This window comes from Pan troglodytes, chromosome 14 (assembly GCF_028858775.2).
Source record: "Pan troglodytes isolate AG18354 chromosome 14, NHGRI_mPanTro3-v2.0_pri, whole genome shotgun sequence".
Lineage (NCBI taxonomy): Eukaryota > Metazoa > Chordata > Mammalia > Primates > Hominidae > Pan > Pan troglodytes.
This window is the reverse complement of record NC_072412.2, coordinates 103,035,428-103,060,321: the sequence shown is the minus strand read 5'-3', so window position 1 is coordinate 103,060,321 and position 24,894 is coordinate 103,035,428. Positions and strand designations below refer to the sequence as shown.

General features: G+C 36.6%; 1 protein-coding gene across 2 annotated transcripts in view; it reads right to left on the bottom strand.

The window, feature by feature from the left end:
* The window catches only part of RAP2A (RAP2A, member of RAS oncogene family), a 33,802-nt gene extending 9,130 nt beyond the window's left edge, over window positions 1-24,672 (bottom strand). Inside the window, exons 1-2 of one of the 2 annotated variants that reach the window (XM_063792286.1) lie at window positions 23,992-24,672; window positions 21,147-23,320 (exon numbers count right to left, since the gene is read on the bottom strand). In XM_063792286.1, coding sequence (XP_063648356.1) covers window positions 23,215-23,320; window positions 23,992-24,305 — 420 coding nt within the window. In that variant the 5' untranslated portion in view covers window positions 24,306-24,672 and the 3' untranslated portion in view covers window positions 21,147-23,214. Of the gene's footprint in view, window positions 1-21,146; window positions 23,321-23,991 lie in introns of those variants that run through there. The other variant, XM_509705.7, reaches the window with a different exon arrangement.
* Between the last annotated feature and the right edge of the window lie 222 nt (window positions 24,673-24,894).

The following is a 24,894-nucleotide window of genomic DNA, read 5'->3' as shown; positions in this document are numbered from 1 at the left end:
TAAAATATCAGTAACTCAAAAGAACTTGATGTGTTTATCAAAATACTTTATTTTGCTTTCTCCTTTCTTGTAACTGTCCTGATATGTAGGTATGTATACGTATATATATTTTATTCTGGTCGTGTCTGAACTTGGCTGATCATCAACACAACTTGAGAATTGTTTTAAAGATAGTGATTTCTGGGCCCTATTCCAGAGCTAGTTAATCTAAATCTGTGGGATCAGGACCCAAGAGTCTATTAAAATATGTAATATGTCTATATCTATAAGCTCTGAAGATGGATTCTGAAGTTCAGCAGGGTTTAGGAATCACTGGCCTAATCTACTACTTTGTGACCCCAAACAACATTCTATGTGTATAGTTCATGGTTCCATATGTGGCAAATCCAGACTCAATTCCTTCTTCCCTTCATTTATTCACCAATGATAAACTGTAGACAGATACCACTACTGTCAGTTTCTGTACTTTACTTTTGAGGGTGCTGCACCGTAGTGTATTAAAAGAAAGTCATACTTCATGTGAATTTTAACATGCTGGTATCTTCTTAGTGATAAGCAGGTTGAAATATAATTCTCTTTGAATTTGGAAATGAGAATCAGAAAGGCTTTTCTAAGTCCCCTCATTCATCTTTTCACACAGTTAAAATCATCTACCAAGAGAGTCCCAAGGCAAAACGTCAAAAAAACTGATGCTTCAATTACTTCCATGATAAACTTACCAAATGGCTTTGGAGCTTACGTCTGAACATTTTTAGTGACGTGGAACTCATACCTACAGGCAACCCATTTTGTACTGTCAGGTCTGTTAAATGTTAGTGTTAAAAAGTCAGAGTTTAAAAGTTTACTTGTATATAAGGAACTGTGATCTGTAACACCCTGCCCCTTCTTCTCATAGATTCTAGTTCTTTTACCCTTTAGAATGTAGAAATCTTTTCTCCAACATGAATATAGGTCCCTCCTACTCTTGCTTAAATTAAATAAGTCATGATTTTAAAAAAATACCTGGCAATACTTAATAGGAAACAAAAAAACATTTTTTAATTCTTAATCTTGGCTCTGTGAGAATGATCACTATAACTATTTTGATATCTATCCTTCCAAATTATTTTCCTCCATATATCAATATAAGTATACCTATAGCTTTTATAAAAAGAGATTATACCAATTATATTTGGTAGCTTCAATTTCCACTATTACAGAGCTTTCCATTTTAATAAATAATATGTATCATATTAATGGCTAGGTAGTATTCCATTTTATAGAATCTATAACTGTGCCATAATTTAATTATCTGTCCTCCATTAGCATATATGAAGATGTATTATATTTAGTAGCCTCAATTTCCATTTAATATTATAGAGCTTTCCATTTTAATAATACGTATCGTATTAATGGCTAGGTAGCATTCCATTTTATAGAAACTATAACTGTACCATAATTTAATTATCTGTACTCCATTAATGCATATGAAGGCCCCCACCCCCATTTTTTGGCTAAAATAAGCAGCCAATCTGATGAACTACACCTAGAAGTGTGATTTCTGCCTCAACGGGTATGCATTATATATATATATATATCTCTCTCTCACATGTTTATACCTATAATCTTTTGCATACCTTTTGAGCCAGAAAAATCATATTCCTAGCTTAGTTCATCAAATTGCCATGTAAACACAGACACACACAAAGTTTCAGTGAACATCTAGAAATTTATACTAAAACCAATAGTGCTTAAGAGTGCTTGTTTCCCTATCCTTGGGATTTACATTTTTAATCTTTTAATAAAGTGTTATGGGAGTTTTGATAAAGTGTTATGGGAGTTTTGAAGAAAGAATTGTTTTTGGTTAGGACTGGAAGGCTTCTACCACAGTTTGCTAGCATGAAACATCAATACTGCTTGTAAGGATGAAAAACATGAGCTAAGTAAACCTGCCCTCTTCCTCCAACCTGACTTGTTTTGAAGCGACTAAATATTTCATCTTAAAAGGGCATTTCTGGTAATTTAGCTTGAATAATTAAAGAAAACCACAGTCCAGCTCTGATGTCCTGTTGGTTTCAGAATGCATACTGAAGATGAACAGAGAGAAATGTGTAAATGTAATGTAAAAAGTAAGGAGAGTAATGATACCCAGAAGATATTCAAAGCTATTAGGAGTATCTCAACCAATAAAATAATCTGCTTTCATAGAAACTGAGTGTTGACATTATATCAGAACAGATTTCTAATGCTTTGATTGTGATGGACCAACTGATGATGGAGATGCAACTCACAGCCATTTTAAATGTTTTATTTAAAAACCACTTGAGAACTTCTATTGTGGCCAGGATAGCATAAGCCCATTAAAGTGCCTATCTCCTGCTGATTACAAATAAAAACTCAGGACAAAACACAAAAAACAATTACCAAAGAACTCTGAAAAGTAAAGAGAAAAAAGCAGTTTGGGGAAGAGAACCAACGCCTGAAGAAGAAAGAGACCTACATGCAAGTGAGTTTCCTGGTTTTCCCGTTTTTTTTTTCTTGTGGCCTTGAGCTGAGGGTGGGCACTTCCTGGTGCACACAGACAATTAGAACTCTGGGAGACTGTCTTTAACCAGAAGATCAGGGTAAAGGGGGCCCTTTGAGCGTGAGTATGTGTGTGGGCTGAAAACTCTCACTTTTTTCCTTCTTATTTCACAGTTCACCTAGAGTGAGTGATAGCAGAGCTGGGGCAGTAGACAGTGCCAGTAGCTAAAACTTCATTAGAAATCTGTCTTTCTGGCTAGAGAACTGGGAAATGGGCCCTCAGTCCCGAAGAGGGTGGGAGAAATCCCCAGTATACTTCCTTCTGTTTTTCTCTTCCCATTTTACCAGAAGGATGACCCCAATTGCAAGAACTGTGTGGCAGTGCAGAAAGCTAAAACTCTGAAACACCATGTTTCTGGCCAGACCAAAAATGGGCTCTTGTGGTCTAAAGAGAACAGGAGGAACCCCAGAGATCCCTCCAGAGAGGAGAAAAGTAGAGAAAAAGATTCCCTAATTCTGTGTATGAATCAACATAAGCTAATATGAGCTGTGTATTAGTGGGAAGACTCAAAGCAGTATAACAAAGGTTAAAGAACTGAACTACAATTTAAACCACTACCTATGTCTCAGACTAGCCACTGAGTGGTGGATACACAAGACAGCATAGTAAGGGCTTTGAAAATTGAACTGACATCGGAATCATCTTCCAAACAAGGAGAAAGTTTGCAGTTTGAACCTCAGTGGGTTGGTTATTGGCTAAAAGGAAAAAAGAAATCTACATTCTACAGAGGACTGTAACAGGGCCCCAGAGACTAAGCAACATAATACTAAAAATGTCCAACACAATCTAAAATAACCAAACATGCAAAGAACCAGAAAAACTAATTCTCAAGGGTAAAAACTATCAATAGATGTCATATGACCTAGATGCTGAAATTATCAGACTTTAAAGAAGCAATTGTAACCATGCTCTATGAGGTAAACACTCTAGAAATAAACAGAAAAATAAAATGCTCTCATAAAATACAATAAACCACATGAAAATTTTAGAACTGAAAATTATAATATCTGAGATAAAACATTCACGGATGAGAAGACTGTACATGACAAAAGATTCAGTAAACTTAACAGATCAACAAAAATGATCTAATTTGAAGAAATGAGAGAAAAAAGATTGAAAAAATAAATGAGCAGAACTATGTCAAAGCACAGTATAATCAAATCATTTGAAACTACAGACAAAGATAAAATCTTGAAAGCAGCCAAAGAAACAAATGCATTACATATAGGAGAACAAACAAAAGGACTGAAAATTTCTCATCAGAAACCACAGATGCCAGAAGACAGTAGAACAATCTTTACAATACTAAATGAAAAAACAAAAAACCCTGTCAACACAGAATACTGTATCAGCAAAAATATCCTTCAGAACTAAAGGAAAATAATATTCTCAAGTGAAGGAAATCTAAGAAAATTTATCACTAGCAAATCTGTTATAAAAGAAATACTAAAGAAAATTCCTTGGGCTGAAGGAAAATAGTATCAAAGCAATCTTGCAATTTTAAAAATGAGGAAAGAAAAATAGTAAATACTATGTAAATATAAGATTATTTTTTCCTCAAGTTCTTTACAATATGTATAAACGTACAAAAAATTATAACATAGTCCTTTTTGAGGATTTTGATATAGGTGGATGTAACACATACAGAAACTCTGGAAAGCAGAGACCTACATGGTTGTAAGCTCTTTACATTTTACTCTAAGTGGTACAATACAAACTCTAAGTAGACTGTGAAAGGTTAGGTATTTATAATGTAATACCTACAACAACCATTTAAAAAACATAAAAGACAACAGATAAAATATAAAAAATTATACATAACCAGAAAGAAGGCAGAAGAGGGAGAAGAAAAAAATAAGCAGGTGAAAAAATTGAAAACAAGCAGTAAAATGGTGGGCCTAATTGAAGCATATTAGCAATTACATTAAACGCAGGTTTAAACACATGAATAAAAAGATTTTCAGACTTAATTTTTTTAAAAAGACCTACATCCATGCTATCAAGAAGAAATCCACTTTAAATATAATAGATAAGTTAAAGATAAAAAGGATAGAAAAAGATATATCATGTAAACACTAACCAAATTAGATTTCATCAAAATTAAAATTTTTGCTCTGTGAAAGACCTGAGAGGATAAAAGGACAAACTACAGACTTGGAGAAACTTTTCAAAACATCGATCCGACAAGACTAATATCTAGAACATAGAAAGATCTCTCAAGACTCAATAGTAAAAACAAACTATCCAATTAGAAAATGGGCAAAAGCCATGAATAGACAGACATTTCACTGAAGAGGATGTAGATGGCAAATAAGAACTTGAAAAGATGTGCAACATCATTTGCCATTTATCATAATGGCTAAAATAAAAAATAGTGACAACACTAAAATGCTGGTGAGGACGCAAACTAGATACATTGCTGATGGAATGTAAAATTAGACAACTACTTAACAGTATGGCAGCATAAAATTAACCATGATAATCATCACGAGTGAAAAACTGCACCCTTGGGCATTTAACCCAGAAAAATAAAGACTTATGATCACATAAAAACCTGTACACAAATGTTTACAGGTAAAAATCAGAAACAACCAAGATGTCCTTCTTCAAGTGAATGGGTAAACAAACGGCAGTAAATCTATATCAGATACACTACTCAGCAATAATAAGGAATGACCTATGGATACACACAACACCTTGGATGAATCTCCAGGGAATTTAGCTGAGTAAAAAGGGCCAATCCGAACAGGTTACATTCTGTATGACTTCACTTACATAACTTTCTTGAAATGGCAAAATTATAGAAAAGGAGAACAGACCAATGGTTGTCAGGGACTAAGGATGGGGAAGGGGAATGGAAGGAAGGAGGGGAGTAAGTGTGACTATAAGGGCAACCCGAGAGATCCTGTGGTGATAGAAATGTTCTGTATCAAGGCCAATATTCTGTTTGTGATATTGTACTACAGTTTTGCAAGATGTTACCTCACTGGGAAAAACTGGGTAAAGAGTACATGGAATTGATTATTTCATAAAACTGCATGTGACTCTGTAATTATAAACACTTAATTTAAAAAGGTAATTACATATGTAATTTATGCTTTATAATCAAAATGATTAAAAGAATATTTAAGTATAAAAAAGGAAATGTTATGTACAATTAAGTTCCCAGACAGTGCAAAAAGGCAAAGAAAAAAAAGACACAAATAAAAACTATAAACATAACTTATAAAGTGTTTTAAAAAGTAAGGGTTGTGGATACCAGGTTAATCTACACTTAGAATTCAAACATATTAGAATTAGAAAACAATTAGAAAATCCATTTAAAATGAACCATTTACAGTAGCACCAAAGAATAGCAAATACTGAAAATAATCTAGTTAAAGATGTAAAAGACCTTCACAACAAGAATTACAAACCAATGCTTACAGAAATGTAAAAATATCTAAATAAAATGAAAGATATATAACATTTACTTACTGGAAGATGCAATATTATTAACACATAATTTCTCTACTAATTGACTTATGGATTCTATGCAATCCCAATCAAAATGCCAGAAGGTTCCGTTGGTTGTGTGTGTGTGTGTGTGTGTGTGTGTGTGTGAGAGACTGATTCTTGAAAATGCAAAGGATTCTACAGAAATGCAAAATACCTAGAAGAGCCAAAGCAAATCTGAAAAACAAAGCTGGAGGATTAGACACCAGATATCAATACTTACTATAAAGTTACAAAAATTAAGATTGTGGTTTAGGCATAAGAAGGGAGAAATGCAAAAGAGAAAATAGCCTAGAAACAGACTCACACAGATAGATTTGCCTGATTTATGACAAAGGTACGGCTACAATTTACTGGGGAGATGGTCCTTTATATAAATGATGTTGGGTCAACTGAATAGCCATATGCAAAACAAAACAAACAAATCCCCTGACCCCCTATCTCACACCACCCGTACAAATTAGAGATGGATCATAGAAACTAAAGTTAGGTTATAATACTTCTAGAAGTAAATATGCAGAATGGATCCTCAGAACCTTGAGGTAGAAAAAGATATATTAAACAGGACACAAAAAGGAACTAACCATAAAAAGAATTTAAAATTTGACTTCATTAAAATTAAGAATTTATGCTCACTCAAAGAAACTATTAAGTGAGTGAAAAGGTAAGCCAAAGATTGGGGAAAGGTATGTGCAATACATACATCTAATAAAGAACTTGTGTCCAGAATGTATAAAGAATTTCTACAAATTATAAAAAAAGATAATCCAATTTTTAAAATGGACAAAAGACCTGAATGGGTATTTCTCCAAAGAAAATACCCAAATGGTCATAAAGCATATGAAAAGGTACTCCACATCATTATGCACCAAGAAAACGAAGATAAAAATCACACGGAGGTTCCTAGAATCCTATCGGATTGATTAAAATTAAAAAGACTGACTTGATCAAATGTTGGTTAGGATGTGGAATAATTGTTACTCTTGCTGTTTACAACTACTTTGAAAAATCACTTGGCAGTATACATTAGTACTGAACACATGTACTTATGATCCAATAATGCTACACCAAAAGAAAGTATACACATATTCATTCACCAAAAGATATGTACTAGAATGTTCTTAGTAGCATCATTCATAACCCCCACCTAGAAACTATCCAGATGCCCCATCGACAGAACAATTAATGAAATCCTGGTATATTCATGCAAGGGGCATCCTGCACCTCCATTAAAAAGAATTAACTACTGGTCCATGCAACAACACGGATGAATCCCATAGAGGATGCTGAATGATGGAAGCCAGAAGTTCATTACTAGGCATGACTCATTTATGGTGGTCTCTGAGTATGGAAGTGGCTGAAATGGAACATGAGGCAGCCTGCTTTGTTGCCTGAAATGTCTGTCCATCTTCATTTGGGATTTGATTACAGGTGTACACATCCCAGCTGTAAACCTACAATTTGTGCACTTTACTGCATAAAATTTCTACCTCAATTAAAAAAACAAAAAAAATCAGTAAGATTATAAACAATTTCTTCATTAAAACAGGAAAAGTAATATAACCTTCAAGACAAATTGCATGCACATGCCTGTTGGCTGTGTGTTTACATCACAGAAGGCACATGATTAAGCTGATCACAGTCAGTTTCTTACTCAGCAGAATATCACTAACCAATTTTAAACTTCTGTACAATGCAATACTGTTTAATTTATATCCAACACTGGCTAAAGACTGAAAGCATAATGAATATTAACACTGAAGTACAACATGTTATTGGAAATAAAAACAATAATTCTAAACATTTCCTTCACTATTAGATCTATATATTGCATCCAACTGACCACAGTGCTCTTCAGGCATATCAAGATGTCACAGTACCTCAAAAATCCATGTTAAGAAAAAGGAATATAATAAAACTACATTTAATCTGTTTTTTAATTAGAAATGGAGATTTTCCATTGTAAAGTGCCAGTAATGTGTTATTTGTGAGGAAGTGTTTGCAAATAGAAGCCCCAAACCTTATCATTTAGAAACCAAATGTAAAAAACCTATCTGAATAAACTAATTGATTCTTTTTTTTTTTAAGCGTAATATCTAAGTCATTCAAAATAAGGTGGACGACAGTGGTCATTGATCTGTATTTGATACTTGAATGTGTAGCTAGAGTGTACATTTTAATAAAAAATATGTCATTTAAAAATCTGTCAACAAAGCATGCTTTTTTACATCATTTAAATAGTAAGGAAAACTGAAGCTCGGGCACATATATGGAGAACACACAGCTTTCATCTCTCGAAGGGGAAGAGGTATTCGGACATACAACATCCATTTTATCTTTTTGAGAACTGAAATCTGAAACCTGTGCATTAAAAAACAGGCCTGACTATTGTACTTGAAAAGATTAAATTGAGTCAGTTACTCAGGAATAGGCAAGTTATTTGAAACTGCTACCTAAATTTACATCTGGATTAAATTATAGTATATATCTTTTCAACACCTCTTCATTTTCAGCATCTTTGGCAAAATGTTTTGAATGAAAATTCAGTACACAAAGTTCAATTACAACTACTTTTTTAAAGCTACCTCTGAATGAAGAAGATTTAAATAAAGATGCTTCAAAGCTATGAAGAGCTAAGATTTTTAGGAACTTTTAAATTATGAACAGAAGAGTATTTATCCTGCAAGATTTTTCTATTGTTGTAGTAAGATCTTAGAATATTTATCATTTCTAAATCACTGAGTACACATAACACTAAATAAAACTTAAAAAAAAAAAAACCCCAAACACTGAATCTCTATAATACAGCTTTCTAGAAAACTCAGGTTATGAGGCCAACAGAATTAGCATTTCTTCTGCCCAGCAATAAACAACTCAGAAGAGGAAGAGGAAGTACCTTCATTATTCATGGCTTGTTGTAACTGGTTGGTTCAACTGGCATGAGATTTATTGGCGACGCCTATTAAAAAGGTCTTTTCACTTGAACCAGGAGAAGTAACAGATGACATGGAAAAAAACAAATAAAACAAATGCACAATGAAGAAAGGAGCTGAAAACTATCATTGTTGGCAGAGGTTATGGCCCTCAACAGCAGCCAATGGAGAATGAAGAGTTACATTTTGACAGGGTTCAAGCCAACACTGAAATGAAAGAAGTCAGAAAGATAGTTTTAAGAATTCACTGTGGGGCAAGGGAGACTGGATGGTAAGCAACAGAGTGTCCAATAGTCTCTAAGCACGATCAGGTGTAATGAGAGGCCGCAACAACAGGTCTAGTCCAGTAGTGATTACAGGGATGGACAGAACAGGAATTACTGGATGTGAGGAAATCTGTCCCATCATTTTCACTCCCACTACAAAAACGCTTTCATTTCCAAAGTAACTCATACCTAAGACACTGCAACAGTCTCCTAACTGGTCTTGCCTCCAATTTCTCACTCTTCTACTCTATCCTATGCTACTTCCGTAATAATTACCTTAAAACATTGCTTTTTCAGTGATTCCCCCAACCAACTATCCCATAAAAATATGTAGCAGATCTACAGTGACTAGCTAAAAGCCTATCTGTAAGCAGACAAGGAGGTTTCCAGGGTTTATAGGAATTTCATCAACTTGGGCAATCAGCCTGTTTTACAACCTCCTGCCCTACAGCCTGTGTGGAATGCGGTCACTTTGTTGGCTTAAACTAGCTCCTGACAGACCCCTGCAACTTACTATGCTAAAGTCTCCACCGTGGGAGAGGCAACAGCTTCATTACCATAACATGCGACCTATGTGCTGGCATGATGGCTCACTGCATCTGTGCACCTGGGATCCCTCCTCCATATTCAAGGCTGCACCCTTCTCTCCTCTCCATTGCCCCATAAAGCCCTCCTGTTGCTTTTCCTTAGGGAGGCAGTGCCTTGAAGAATCCTTACAGTGTCATACTTCCTAGCACCAAGTAATAAAACTCCTATTGATCAAAACCCACATTCTCATGGGGAGTTCTTTGTTACTCATCAAGTGAGCGAACCTGAGTTTTTTTCTGGGTAAATTATTTCTAGATTAACAGTCCAGGCCAACCACAATTTGGTCACTGGGGAAAATTAAGATGAAGTGTACCACAAGAGAGAGCTGGATCTAGAGTTAGAGGACCTAGAAATAAGTCCCAGCTCTGCCTCCTTGGATATGTCATGAGCTTTCTGAGCCTCAGGTTCCTTATTTGTGAAACAAATATTAATTGATACTTAGGTGTAATGTTAAGGAAGATGATGATGATGACTTTACTAACAGCTTAGTGTGGTGTTACACACCACACTTGGGCAATCAGCCTGTTTTACAGCCTCCCGCCCTACAGCCATACGTGAATTAATAAGTACTGTGGATATTGTAAAATACTACAGAAATGAGAATTATCCTTCTCTAAGTTCTCTCAAATCGTCTGTTAGTAAGGCAGTTCTAGAATCTTAATGGTGATATAGCTGTAAAAATGTACCAAAACTGTTATTTATGTTTTATCTCCTATCTCTGGCTTCCATTCCTCTGGCCAAGGATGGCCAAAACTAACCATCTAGTCTGAAAACCATTATTCTTGTGGAAAAGATTTGAGAAAAACAGGATAGATACCTTTCCCTCTAATATCTAATACCATCTTTTCCAAACAGAAGTAGCTTTCCTTATTCTGTTCATCTTCCTGCAGTAAATACTAAGTCAAGTCAGTAGCTGTGAACCATGGCTCTGAAGGCCTAGCTAAGACAAGGTGGGTTAATAAAAAAAGAAAAAAGAAAAAAAAAAAAAAAAAAACCCAAGAACTCTGAGTAGTATAAGGAGTTTTGAGCTAAAGTCTTGTTTCTGCCTGAAGCCAGGTGTGCTACCTTTAAAGTTACATCTGGGACCTGAGGAAGGCAAGGGCAATGAATGTTTTATATGCAGCTGTATCCCCAGTGCTGGAATCAGTTCTTGACACTTATAGACACACAAAGTAGAATGAGATAATGAAGTGATGGTCTTCAAATCTGACACTTTTCTCAAGTAGTCCATGGTGTCTGGAGTAACAAAAATGTCACAAAATCAATGCAAACATGTCCATGGCCACCAGGCTAAAAACGCATTTTTGGATGTACACTATCTAAAATGCTTTATTATTTTTATCATGCCTTGTGTTAGACACTGAAATGCTTAAATTGATTTGATGCATAAGGGGTCTCCAGAGATCTGGGATCTGGAGGGAAACTGTCAAAATACAGAATGCAGGGATCTTTACTTATAAATTCAACAAATATTTACTAGATATTTTCTATGTGTCAGGTGCTAGATATCAAAATTGAGGCAGAGCACCACCAAATAATAGACTCTTTCTTCATCAACAGAAATTAGATGGTTTACATCAATTACTTTTATAAACAGTACACCCTGTGGGTAGAGTGAAGGGGGAGACGGCAGTTCAGACTATGAGTATAAACAGTTGCAAAGGGCACATACATACATTTGAATTTTCTGCTGAAATTAAGCCATAATACACTACATTCTTAATACGATTAAATGTGATCTTCAAAGTACAGTTAGTCATGCATGAGTGAGAGTGGTCAAATGACATTGGGTAGATCAATTGCAAGGGCAGTTGGTAGGTGCTCCATAAATTTGCTGTATTTTAAGAGTTCAAATTTATTCAATCATCTTCAATAAATTTTTTTTAAAGATCTTCACAAAGAAACCAAAAGGATCAATAGTACTCTTACCAAAATAATTTCTAAAATAACATGTTTATCTAAAAATGTGTTATTGTTCCAGATAACTACTGCTGCATAAAACTATCCCAAAACTTAGGGGCTTAAAATAGCCATTTTACTATATTGCATGATGCTGTGGGTCAACAATTTGGGCAGAACTCAGTTGGGCAGTTCTTCTGTTCTACATCATATTGACTGGGGCCACTCAGAGGTCTTTAGTTATAGTGAGCAAGGCTGGGCTGGCGAGTCAAAGATGGCCTCACTTGAGGCCTGACACATTGGTAGGAATGGCTGGAAGGGAGCTCCCTCCTCCTCTCTATCTAGCCTCCGAGCCTCTCCGTGAATTTTCCAGCAGGATAGCTGGACTTCCTATGTGGTAGCTCAGGGCTTCAAGAAAGTAAGGCGGAAGGTGTTAGTCTTCTCAGAGATTAGGCCCCAAACTGGCTTGGTTATCACTTCCAGCATACTCTGTGGATCAACACAGTCTTAACAGGCAGCACAGACTCAAAGGGAGAGGAAACAGATCCTACTTCTCAATGGAAGTTGTGTCAAAGAATCTGCAGCCATCTTTAATCAAGAGCATTTAGTAAAAAAGATGTCATCTTTCAAAACTGAGCAACATTTCCAGTTCATGAGGATTTGTTTACCCAAATTAACAAAAGCTTTAAAAAAGGAAGCTGGCCAGGTCAGAGAAAGATACTGTTTATTTAAACAAGGTATCTCAAAAATATATGCACAAATGGGATTTGAATTGTCATGATTTAAAAAAAAAGAGAGAATTTGAGGTAACAGTCTATAGTGACCATAAAATTTATTGCCCACACTGAGATACTTTCAAGATGGAAAGGGGTACTGTAAATAAATGTAGAGAACAACAAGCATAGACCTGAACTGTCCCAGATAAAAGAGACATACAGTCACCTTTGGAGAAAAGGGAATAGATTGAAGCAATGGTACTTATTCAAAGGAAAATAGATATGTGATTGTTAAGAAGCCACTCACTGTGGCCTATAAAGAAAAGCTTCAGGACTCATTACTTAGTAGGATATGCTGATGCAAGCAATAAAATAAATTTCCTTCCCTCCATAAATGTACAAGTATTTCCTTCAATAAAACCAGATGATGTGCTCAGGGTGGCCTTAGAAATAAACATTTTCTGTCATCAAGAGTAGCCTTTTAAAATGTATATACCTCTGGGAGGCATCCTACCATAATTAAGATACTGATTTGTTCAGCAGGGATGGTAAACATACAACATCCTGGCTGCCTCTCTCAGGACAAATGCTGCTGGTGGATCACAGTATTCCCATGACTGAGCTCACACACAGCTGGGGGACTCTCCCTGCACAGAGCTCCACACAGCAGCTGCACCTATTGAGATAATGCTCTGTTTACATCCTTCTTCAATAAAGGTAACAGCACTCCAAAACTAGTTGACCATCCAGCAAGAACAGACATAGGGTTTATGCAAACATTATAGTTCCTTAATGCTAGACCACTGTAAAAAAGTTTTATATCATTGGTATTATGCATAAACTGGATTAACCATTAGAAATTATTTTCTCATCACTTGCTCATAAAAAATAAACTAAAAATAATTAAGTTTAGTTCATTTTCTGGTTAGCTTTCATGTATGTATGTATGTATGTATGCATGTATGTATGTATGTGGCTACTTAACAATAGGATTTCAGTGCTTCACTTTACCAGTCAACATTACTGATTGTCAAAGTTTGTTGGGACTGTTGGTTCACGAAGTAGAAAAAGAAAGCAGTGGAGTGTAAGTGGATCATTGAGGGAAGGAGAAATTATATTTTAGATAGGGAGGATAAAAATGTACTAAATATACTGCTGTGGTCTGAATGCTTGTCTCCCTAAAATTCATATGTTGAAATTTAATCCCCAATGTGATAGAATGAAGAGGTGGGGACTTTAGGAAGTGATTCGGTCATGATGGCTCCACCCTCATGAATGGGATTAGTGCCCTTATAAAGGAGGTTTGTGGGAGCCATTTTGCCCCTTACACCATATGAAGATGCAGCAAGAGGCACCATTTGTGACACGAATTTTGCTGGTGTCTTGACTTTGGATTTCCTGGCATCTAGAACTGTCAGCAATACATTTCTATTGTTTATAAATTACACAGTCGAAGGAATTTTGTTATAGCAGCCTGAGCCTGAAGAGACTAAGACATATACAAAAAGGCGATTATATATAACTATACAATTGTTGTCATTAGTCTTGTAGACAAAATTCTGAATTTCCATAAAATGAATAAAAAATTCCTTAGAAAAGGTGGCCTAATAAGAGCAATGTTTTTGGTGCAAAAATATTTTGAAACTTAGAAATCAAAGTGTCTTTAAAAATATATTTCTGTATAACTCAATACTGCAAAATATATACCCATTTATAGGACATTTTGGCACACCAGAAGGACAAAGATAGTATCTTGTTCTTATTCTGTATAATGCCCAAGGCAATGTTATGCAAATGAGGTGGCTTAAATGATATTAGTTGATAGTGATGACTTTTATACAAAGACAAAACTTTTCTCAATTTGATTTATTAAAAAGCTATGCCAGCATGTTACTATATATAACTAGCCATAAAGACTGTTAAAATTATCTTCACCCCATGCATATTTGGTATTCATGAAGAGGTCTACTATCATTATTAACTTTTTTAAAAAGAGAAGTGTTAACAAATACTAATATGCTGATTGCTTTTTATGTCACATTTTAATATTTAAAATATGTGTACTAAAAATCATCACAATTCCTCATGAGTCAAAAAATTTACTGCCACCATTTATAGCCAATATATTTAGGTCTCTAGGGGAAGGCAAAAACACAAAGCACTCAAGGTCTATGCTATAAGTTCTATAACGTAGTGTTAGAGCACTTAAAACACAGAGGAGAAAGCAATGGGAAAAACAGAAATGTTATACTATACTAGGTATATAATTCATCTCAATATAGTAAGACAATTGAGCCTAATTCCTAAGAAATCACGTGGCAGTATACAGATGAAAGGCTGGGTTTCATTCCTATTTCTGTGATTCTTGGTGAAACTTTATTATTGATATTTTAGGTTCACTATGTAAAGAAACACTTTACGTTCATTATCTCATGAGTTACTACATCATACTCATATTACAAATGAGGAAATTAAAATGCAAGGAATGTCAACTTGCTCCTAATTACATAACTAATAAGTGCTGGAGCTCAGCTTTAATGAGATTAACATTCGCTGTCTTCATGGATGAGAAGATAAGTATATACAATAAAATACTCCATTCGAGAATTATAATACATACAGTATTCATAATGTTCATTGGAAACCTAAAGATGAATTAATTTAGGACCAGGGGCAGTGGCTCAGGCCTGTAATCCCAGTGCTTTGGGCAGTTGAGGTAGTCGGAACACTTGAGGCCAGGAGTTTGAGACCAGCCTGGGCAAAATAACAAGATCCCATCTCTAGAAAAAATTTTTAAAGAATTACTTGGATGCGGTGGTGCCTGCTCTGTAGTCCTAGCTATTCAGATGGCTGAGGCAGAAGGGTTGCTTGAGCCCAGGAGTTAGAGGCTGCAGTAAGCTCTGATGGCGCCGCTGCACTCCAGCCTGGGCAACAGAACAAGACCCTGTCTCTTAAAATACTCTAAGATTTCATTTACAGAGACAGCTGTAAAGATACTTAGTAGAGAAAATACTAATATGCATTGAATTATTAATATAGTATTTCCACATTTGAATTATTAATTTCTAAGGGTCAGGAAAGCATGAGAACACTCCTAAATGTTTTAAATAAAGGTTTTTCAATGTTTCTCTTGGGTAACTTTACTAAGTGATTTTAAGATATTTATAGTTTTACTGTCTTACAGGGAGAGGTGAATCAGTGTTATCCTGGATAGATGCAGCAGACCTCTATTCTGAGTTTTCTGAACCTCCTCAGCAACTGTTCTTGAAATGGATAATCCCGCACTCATGTATTCAAGTCTGAATACTACCACAACCTCCCTTTCTCTGTTCTAAGTTTTCACAAGGCAAAAGTTATCTTGAATTACTAGAATGAACAAAATTACACGAGAAATACATTCTCATATTTCTAATATGCACAACAGAGATAAATGCTTTCTCAAAAGATATGCTATATCTTTTTGTTCAGTGACTAAATGCTATCTTTCTCTGAATTACAGGTAGTATTTACTAACTCACATTGGGAAGTACTTCATTTTCGTAATCTTACACAGCATTGCTGGGAACCAGAAAAGCAGGAGAGAGAAGATGAAATATTAAACAGATAGTTACATTTAGTTTTCTTAGAGTAAAAATGTCCTAGGATAGCAGTTTCCAAGCTATGTGTGATAAAATCAATTTGGTGGGTCATGAAAAGCACTTAAAAACAACGAAATAAAATAGAAAAAAAATAAATAGAAAAAGTAATACAAGCAACATAGCAAGTTTACTGTCTTATGAAATGTTGATTTCGGCTAGATGTATTTATTCCTATGTGTGCACTAAGTCACAATATAAAATGTACTTCTTACTGAGGGCCCTGATTAAGAAAATGTGAAATCCCCTGCTGAGTGGATCTATAGAAATAGAGATAGTTGTTAATTTTTTCCAATATTTGGCTTTTTGACAGATAACAATTCAAAAATAAAAATTATAAGTCACCTTATTTCTCCCTAAATATAAATTTTGGTACGTTTTAAAATCTTAAATGTATTAGAGAAATAAAAAACAAGAACAAATCCCCATCTATCCAATTATGCCAGAGAAAGAATTTAATACATACCATGACAAAATCTTAGCTAGATTATGTATTAGAATCTTCAAATATTGTTTTTAGTTACTTTGATTACTTTAAATTTTACTGATATATTTATGCTTTATTTAACATACTTGACTGAAATGCAGATGTCCACAATTACAGCATTACTATTATTGGTATTACTCTACTAAAAGGCTGAGTTTGATCTGGTAAAGCAGAAAGGATGTTTACGAAATTAAACTTTTCTCTGTCAGGCTGAGAATAATTTTTAATGATATGAACCACAAGTGTCAAAGTAACAAATGAAATGGCAATATATATGGCATATTTCTGCACACCATTAAAATTTCAAGATAAATTTCCTACATAAACACAATATCTATACATTTCCTTTAGTAACTATTCAGTCACCATCAGTTTTACCTTGTTTGAAAGTCTGCTCGTATTCAAACTCTTATTACTCCAAAAAAATTTAGAGTACTTAAAACTCTTTTTACAACATAGGCCTGAAAAATATAAGTATGTAAAAAAACAGTAGGTAAGAATAGATGGAGAGAAACAGAAAACAGGGAAAAATCAAAACAGAAGCAAAGAAAACCCCAGAGTAAGGCATACATGCTTCCCTAGGCAATAAGGTTCTAAAGACAATGACTAAAAGAGAACTGAAAAGAAAAAAATACCCCTGAAAAAAAATTCCCTTAAGTACAGTGTACTTGGTTTTATGTAAAGATCCTTGCTTAAAAATATGTACATATACATGCATAATATATGCACCTTATTGTGCCATATGTAATTTCCCAGAACTTCACACACAGAAATTAAATCACTCAAGTGTATTGCTACTGAAACTTTAGCAAATAGATTCCAACTTTGTTGGCTCTTCCTGTTGGCTGTGAAATCCAGTGATTTTTCTTAGTTCCTCTACCTCTTCCTTAATGTTTAATAATTTAAATTATTTTTGCCCTCCATTAAAAAATAAGTATTAGTATAATTATTCCTTATTGTAGATTTTATTGATACAATTATCAAATCTTAACTAAACAAAATTGTGGGTCACAGGCTGCTGATTCTTTAAGGTTCATATTAAACTTGACCCCTTCCCTCATCACCCCGGCCAGACAAAAGTGCTCTCACAGAATGTTAGAGAGGAAGAGACATCATCTCCTCCAACTCCAAATTGAGCTTTAAAAATTACAATCCTGGAGTGGCAAAAAGAAAACTATATACTGTAACCTGTAATTTTACAATGCAGCCAAAACAAAAGTTTCCTTTTCAGGAAAAACTTCTGGGCCACATAAAGTGATTCACTGTATGAAGTTCAGTTATGCAAGATAAGTAAGTCCCAGACATCTGTACGGTAATAGTACTTCTAGTTAACAATACTGTATTGTATAAACATTTGCTAAGAAGATAGAACTTATGTTGTGTTCTTACTACAAAAAAAATGAATGAATGAATGAATGAGTGAATGGATAGATAAATAAAGCACGGGGAAACTTTTGGAGGTGATGGATAGTTTTACAGCATTGATTGTGGTGATTTCACAAGTGTATGCTTATCTCTAAACTCACTGAGTTGTACACATTAAATATGTCTGGCTTTTTGTACATCAATCATACCTCAATAAAGTGGTTTTTAAAGAAAAAAAGATCATGAAAAACATTGAGCTCTTCGAGTCATTTTCAAAACAAATTTCAATTTTTTGACCATTTAAATCCCTCTCATGAAAGATGAAGTGAGCACTCATAACTATTTCCCTCCTCTCATCCTGACTTACTAGTTATATTGTTTCATATTGTCAGTGTTTTTAACTTTAATATTCTGTTTGGCAGCCATAATTCTCACAATTCTTTTATCTTAGTTTTGTATTTAAGTGGATACAGGTTTCACCATCAGTCCTTATCTTCATACCCAAATTCTTTGTTTGGATTTATGTCTGACTTTCAGGATTTAGTCATCAATTCTTCATGATATATATATTTATTATTAAAAATTTTTCCTACTAATTCACCAGTACCAAAACAAAACAAAAAAAAAGTGACCCATAGCTATTAGGCTCTGTACCTGGGAGGTCCAGCTTTGAATTAAGTTTTGGTACTGGGGAAGCAGGTATTTTTAGAGGGAAAAACGGTAGCAGAGCTCCAGAAGTTTCACTTACTTGGGACAGACATCTTTTGATGTATACTCTCGTTTCGGCTCTCCAGCACCAAACTGTCATGGGCCAAAGATCTATGTGTAACAATTGGTAATATGCTTCTGTTTTAGAGTAGGCTTTAATAGCTACTTATGGTAAGGGGGAAAGTGTAAACAATCAGCCAGCTCACTTGAAAGTGACCACTTAAGTGATATAGAAAATTAATAATAATCTTAAAAAAACAACAACTTACTCACCTTGGGTAGTGCTAGTCAACTATCTTTTTCCCAATCTTAAAACACCCCACGCCTTCTCGCCTACTGCAATATAGGAAGTCTCCACTGTGTATCTTACAACTCTCGAGTTCTATCCTTGGCTATATTCATTCATTCCTCATTTCTATTGTTAGCCATATCCATTCATTTCTGTCTCTATACTCTACCCAGTAGGTTTCATCTACTCTCCCAATCTGAACTACGCAGATGATCCTGAGTCTTCATATTCATACATAACCTGACCTTTCAGGCTTTATTCAAATATTCTAATTACTTATTAGGCTGGCTATCTGGATAATTACCATCTCCAAAACTGAAAATAATCTCCCCCAGCTATTCCTCCATAATCCTATTTGTTCATTTCAAAATGTCAAGGTTACTTCTGACCTTTTCCTCTTCCTCTACCACTGAGTTTGATTACTTCATTCTTTACAACATTCCTCGCATCCTTTCTCTCCTGTTACTACAGACACCATGCTAATTCAGGATCTTCACACTTCACGTAAAAACTGGATTATCACAACATTTATGACTATTCTTCCTGTTATGAAACAGAGTAGTCTATTACCACTAAGACATCTACCATATCACTACATATTGCTATACCTATGACAATTGTGATTATGGTCCTTGACTACATGATCAACTCCAAAGTCTTTAACCTTCAGTAATTTAGCTTTAAAAATTTTCACCTTACCTCCCCTCACACTTCTATATACATTCCCCATTTGGCCAGTCTGCTCTATTTAACATCCAAAAAACATATTCTATGCATTTCCTGTGCCATTTCCTCCATCTGGAATACATCGTGTTTCTGATTCTTTGAGGTTCGTATTAAACACTGCCCCAACTGGAAGTGTTCTCACAGAAAGTTCGAGCTGAAGGAATATCATCTCCATCTGCAAAATGAACTTTAAAAGATCATCTCCTCCATCTATGAAATCAAAATGTTTAGGGAAACTGAGGCCAAACAACAATACAAATACTTTTCTTTCTGAACATTCATTTTTTCAACATTTTTTCTTGTTTCCTATGTGCTAGTAGTAGCTGTGTTACCTACGTGGGCTTAGAGTTTTGTGAGAAAGGCTGGCTACCCATAAATTATCACACAAATAATTAAATTTGGATGAGTGCTTCAAAGAAAAGGGAAAGGACAGGGTATGTGTGATTCAGCGAAGAGGTGAGGCATAAAGTTTAGTAAGGGAAGACAGGAAAGGGGTACTTTGGTTTGAGAGGACATCTTCCCTCAGTGGGGAAAAATCTTTTAACTCATCTATGCCTAGTGTTCCATTATTGGAACGCTAAGCTTGTGGGAGTTATTTATATCCTACTGTTCAAGGTCATTGCTAAGGTCTGATATTTCACAAAAAACATTTGCAACCTCCGGTATAAATGGATTAAGCAGGGGTGAGGGTGAAAGACGGAGTAGGAATTAACTCTGCAAAAGGTAGATTTCCACAGGCCAAAGGAGAGCCCAGAGAAAGGTACTTTCAAGGACTTAAGGTCTGGGTGCTAGAATAAAAGGATGGGTGCAAGAGGTGAGGCTGCACAGGCAGGGAGGGATAAGAGCAAGCTGGACTGTGAAAGGTCATGTTGAAGATTTCTGGACTTTTTCCTAACAGCAAAGAGGCCTTGTATATCATGTTCCAAGAACTTCACGTCAGGACCATGGCTGATCCTGGCATGGGTAACAATGAGAAAAGCAATTACAAAATCAGAAAAAAATTCTAGTTTTATTTCAACTGAAAAACATTTCCTATATCCCTGTTACTCTTCTCTGTGTGTGTCATCTCACCCAAAATCAAGTTAAGAAAAGAAAGCATATGAATTTACAAATATAGCCATTTTCAGTTGGTCCACTTGGCTTTGACAAGAGGTCATGTATGTATACGGAGGTATGTACACTTACAGACACTTAAGGGAGTATGGGTCAGTTTCACATTTCTTAAAAGTGAAACATTTCAAGTAATAGCAATCCTTGAAAATGACTGCTATTATTTGAAATGAAAATGAAAAATGAAAAGCTCCATTCGTTGTTTGGCTATGCATTAGTGCTATGCATTATTGCTATACTGTACTTGAAGTTAAATGTTCATTCTCATGCCCTTTTCCATCAGATCCTTCATAAGGGGAAATAATTTCAAGAGAATACCAACACAAAGTCTCATCTTGAATATACTAAGTAATGAATTCCAAAATGCAGTTACAAATTTATTTCTTCTAAAATTACATTTATATCAAGGGTAACATTTAAGGAAGATAAATGACAAAGTTATTAAAGTAAGAATGACAGCTAGAATTTTTTGAGCAATGTCTGTGTACTGGTATTGTTTTGGGAATGTTAAAATACATTATCTCATTTAATTCTAACAAGGACTCTGGAAGGTGCATGCTAATCTCTATTTCACAGATAAGGAAACTGAAGCTTAGAGAAATAAGCAAGCATTTCCCCAAATCATATACATCTTAGACCTCTGTTGTCCAATATGGCAGCCTGTGGCCACATAACGGCTACTGAGCACTTGAAATGTGACTTGTTTGAATTGAGATGTGGTAGGTCAAACACATACCAAACTTTGAAGACACAGTATAAAGAAGTAAAGTACCTTATTAATAATTTTTGAATACTGACATGTCAAAATGATTCTATTTTAAATATGGTGGGTTAAATAAAATACATTAAAATTAATTCCATATATTTATGTTATTTTTAAAAAATCAGCTACTAGGAATGTTAAAATTACATATGTGGCTCACGTTATATCTCTATTGAAAAGTGCTGACCTAGACCTAAAGCTGAATACTGAATTTGACAGTAGGTATCAAATACTGAAAGACTGGTAAAGAAGAGGCCACCTGCATTCACACGTCCTCTCCATCAATGATGGGAAGCCAGACGCTGGGGTTAGGATGAGGTGTAAAATACCTTACTACTACCATATTACAAAGACACACAAGTGAGGGTCCAAGAGGTTCTTATGTATACAACGGTTGAATTCTGGTGAAGAGAATTTATGAACTCTACTTCAGCTGATCAATGATCTTTTTATGTCAAGAACTGAGACTAGTGAGTAAAATGATACTGGCATGCAGAATTTTACTCTATGTTTTTCCTCTGGGTCATAGTGAAAATAAACAAATTGCTCCAATATACTGAGTTTAGACTAACCTATTATTATAACTGAGAAAAGTAATCTGCACTAAATTACAAGAAACTACAAAATTATGTGGACCATATTATCCAATAATATTTTGCCGTATTTGTTCCCTAGGCTTGTGTCAAGAAGTTAGCCATGGGTATATGGCTTTATCAGTGTATATCTGCATCTTCATATCTTTAAGCATATATATCTAAATGTGAAGGGTGAGGCAGTTGGGGCATTTACTTAGATTATTTTTTGATGTAGGCATTTGGCCTAACATTGACATGTGGCAATGTATCAGACTACCCTGCAGTTGGTTTGGTTTGTTTCTTTTTAATTGAGTGGTTGGGGGAGGGGGTAATAAGAATTTAAGTAACTTAAATGTAGCCCCTTAAATGCCATCCTCATACTAAGTTTAACACCAGAATTGTTCATCTCTTAACTATAAACATTTAACTTTAGGAAAATGATACTGGAGAAGTACAAAGCTATCAAATTTACAAATCTTAGGAGCAGAGACCACGAAAATATCTGCTTTATTCTAGTTTGGAATTTAACACAAGGATGAATAACATGCACGATTTTAGTTCAGCGATTAAAGTGCATACTCAATTAGTTAAGGGGGGGTGGAGCAATAGAAAGAGAGCCTTCTCTTTGATCTCATAGGTTGCATTAAAAACTCACTACTCGTAATGAATTTTTGATCATCCCCTGGGTACACATAACTTGGTCCTTGCTCTTTCAAAATGAGTGGACTCAAACTGACTTACAATGTGACTGTGTCTACGGTGCACTTACAACCATCTTTCAGTAAAGGTCTTCAGATTTAGGCTCTAGGTAGAATAAGGCAGGAAAAAAAGGACACCAAAATTATCAGCAGGCATTAACTAACAAGAACTAGATGAAACAGTAATGTGTAATTAAATGATAATTAGAAAAATTTGCCAAAACTTTGAACTAAGATATTATCACATTTCTAATGCTTAAAATTACACGGAAAAATATATTCAGTGAATTTAAGAGAAAACAACCATTTAAAATCATTTATCAGCCATATTTCCAAAATGTATACTTTAGAAAAGAATTTATATATATATAAAAAGGCTTATTAACATTAACTTTAAATTAGCTAATACTTGTGTCACACTTTTGAAGAAGCTTCTGTTTTGTTTCCAGGAACTGGTGGTGGTGGTGTGGTGGTGTTTTTGTTTTTTGGAAGGGGTTAAGGCGGCTATATTAAAAACAAAAACAAAAACAAAAAAACAGTTAAGCTGCATTCTTTTCCTGTGAATGGCTTATTTGTACTCCTCTATGTTAATATTCTCGAAACCCCATTTAGCTTATGATGTCTTCAAATAATTTGATAATCTGTCTTTAAAGTTTTGCACTAAATTAGAGACTTCATTTTTGTAAAACGCCTTGGAACCATAAACCTTTAACGAGATGAGAAAGGTCTCCTTCCTCTGGACTTGACTTTACTGTATAGGTGTGTGAGCGATTTTTACTGTCAAACATTGCCAAGGCAGATTGTTGTTGTTGTTCAGTCTGCAAATGTCTCGACTATACCTGCACAGTTCCTCTCTTCCCAAGACAAATCTATCCACCCCTTTCCCCCCTGCAAGTTTTAAACTTTGTTTCCTTTGGGGCTCTGTAACAAGCAATGCTAACAACGTCCAAGAGACAAAGAGCTGTTCTGTGGGCTAACACGATGCCAAATTTTAGTTGTGAAACAAAGCACTCAAATTTGAGATTGAGGAGGAGGAGCAGAATGACAATAGTAAAGCCTCCAGCTTGGAGCCACCCCCCAGACAGCCCCTTCCCCGGAGCCCCGCGCGGGGAGTTCCGGCCCCGGGACGGTGACTCCGGGGTGCAGCCGCCAAGCTCCCGTGCGCCCTCGCTCACCGCTTCACGCGGATGATCTGGTCCCGCATGGGCTTGATGTCCTGGAAGCTCTGCTGGTTGACGAGGCTGTAGACGAGGATGAAGCCCTGGCCGTTCTTGATGTACAGGTCCCGCATGGACGCGAACTGCTCGGTGCCCGCCGTGTCCAGGATCTCCAGCACCGACGGCGACGAATCCACCTCGATCTCCTTGCGGTAGAAGTCCTCGATGGTGGGGTCGTATTTCTCGATGAAGGTGCCGGTCACGAACTGCACGGTCAGGGCGGATTTGCCTACCCCGCCCGAGCCCAGCACCACCACTTTGTACTCGCGCATCGTCCCTCCGCGGCCGCCGCCGCCGCCGCCGCCCGCGACATAGACCTACGCCGGCCGCGCTGCGCCCCCAGCCCCGGCCCCGGCGGCCCGCCCCGCCGCCTCCCGCTGCCGCCCCCACCTCACAGCCGCGGCGGCCCCCTGGGCGCCGGCGGCGGCGGCGGCAACTGAGGGAGCAGCGGCCCTGGGCATGGGCCGAGCCGGGCAGCGATGAGGCCCCGTAGGCACCGGGTGGGACTCAGGGCTAGCAGAGAGAGACCGGTAGCCGCTGGAGCCGCCCGAGCCGCGGGCCCGCAGTGCCGCCCGCCCCGCCCCTCGCGCCTCCACGCCCAGATCCCCGCCCGCCGCCGCCGCCGCCGCTACCCCCAGCGCTCGAGCGCGCGCCCGAGCCCCAGCCGCAGCGCGGCCAGGGGCGGGGTCCGGCGGCCGGGGCGGAGCCCGCGGCGCAGCCCCGCCCCCGCCCCCGTCTCCTAGGCGACGGGCCGCGAGCGCTCCCGAGAGGCTTTGCGCGGCTCGGAAGCTTCTGCCGGCGCGGAGATAAACAAGCACCGCGACCGCCCAGCAGCGCCGAACCCTGCGCGCCCAGTCAGAC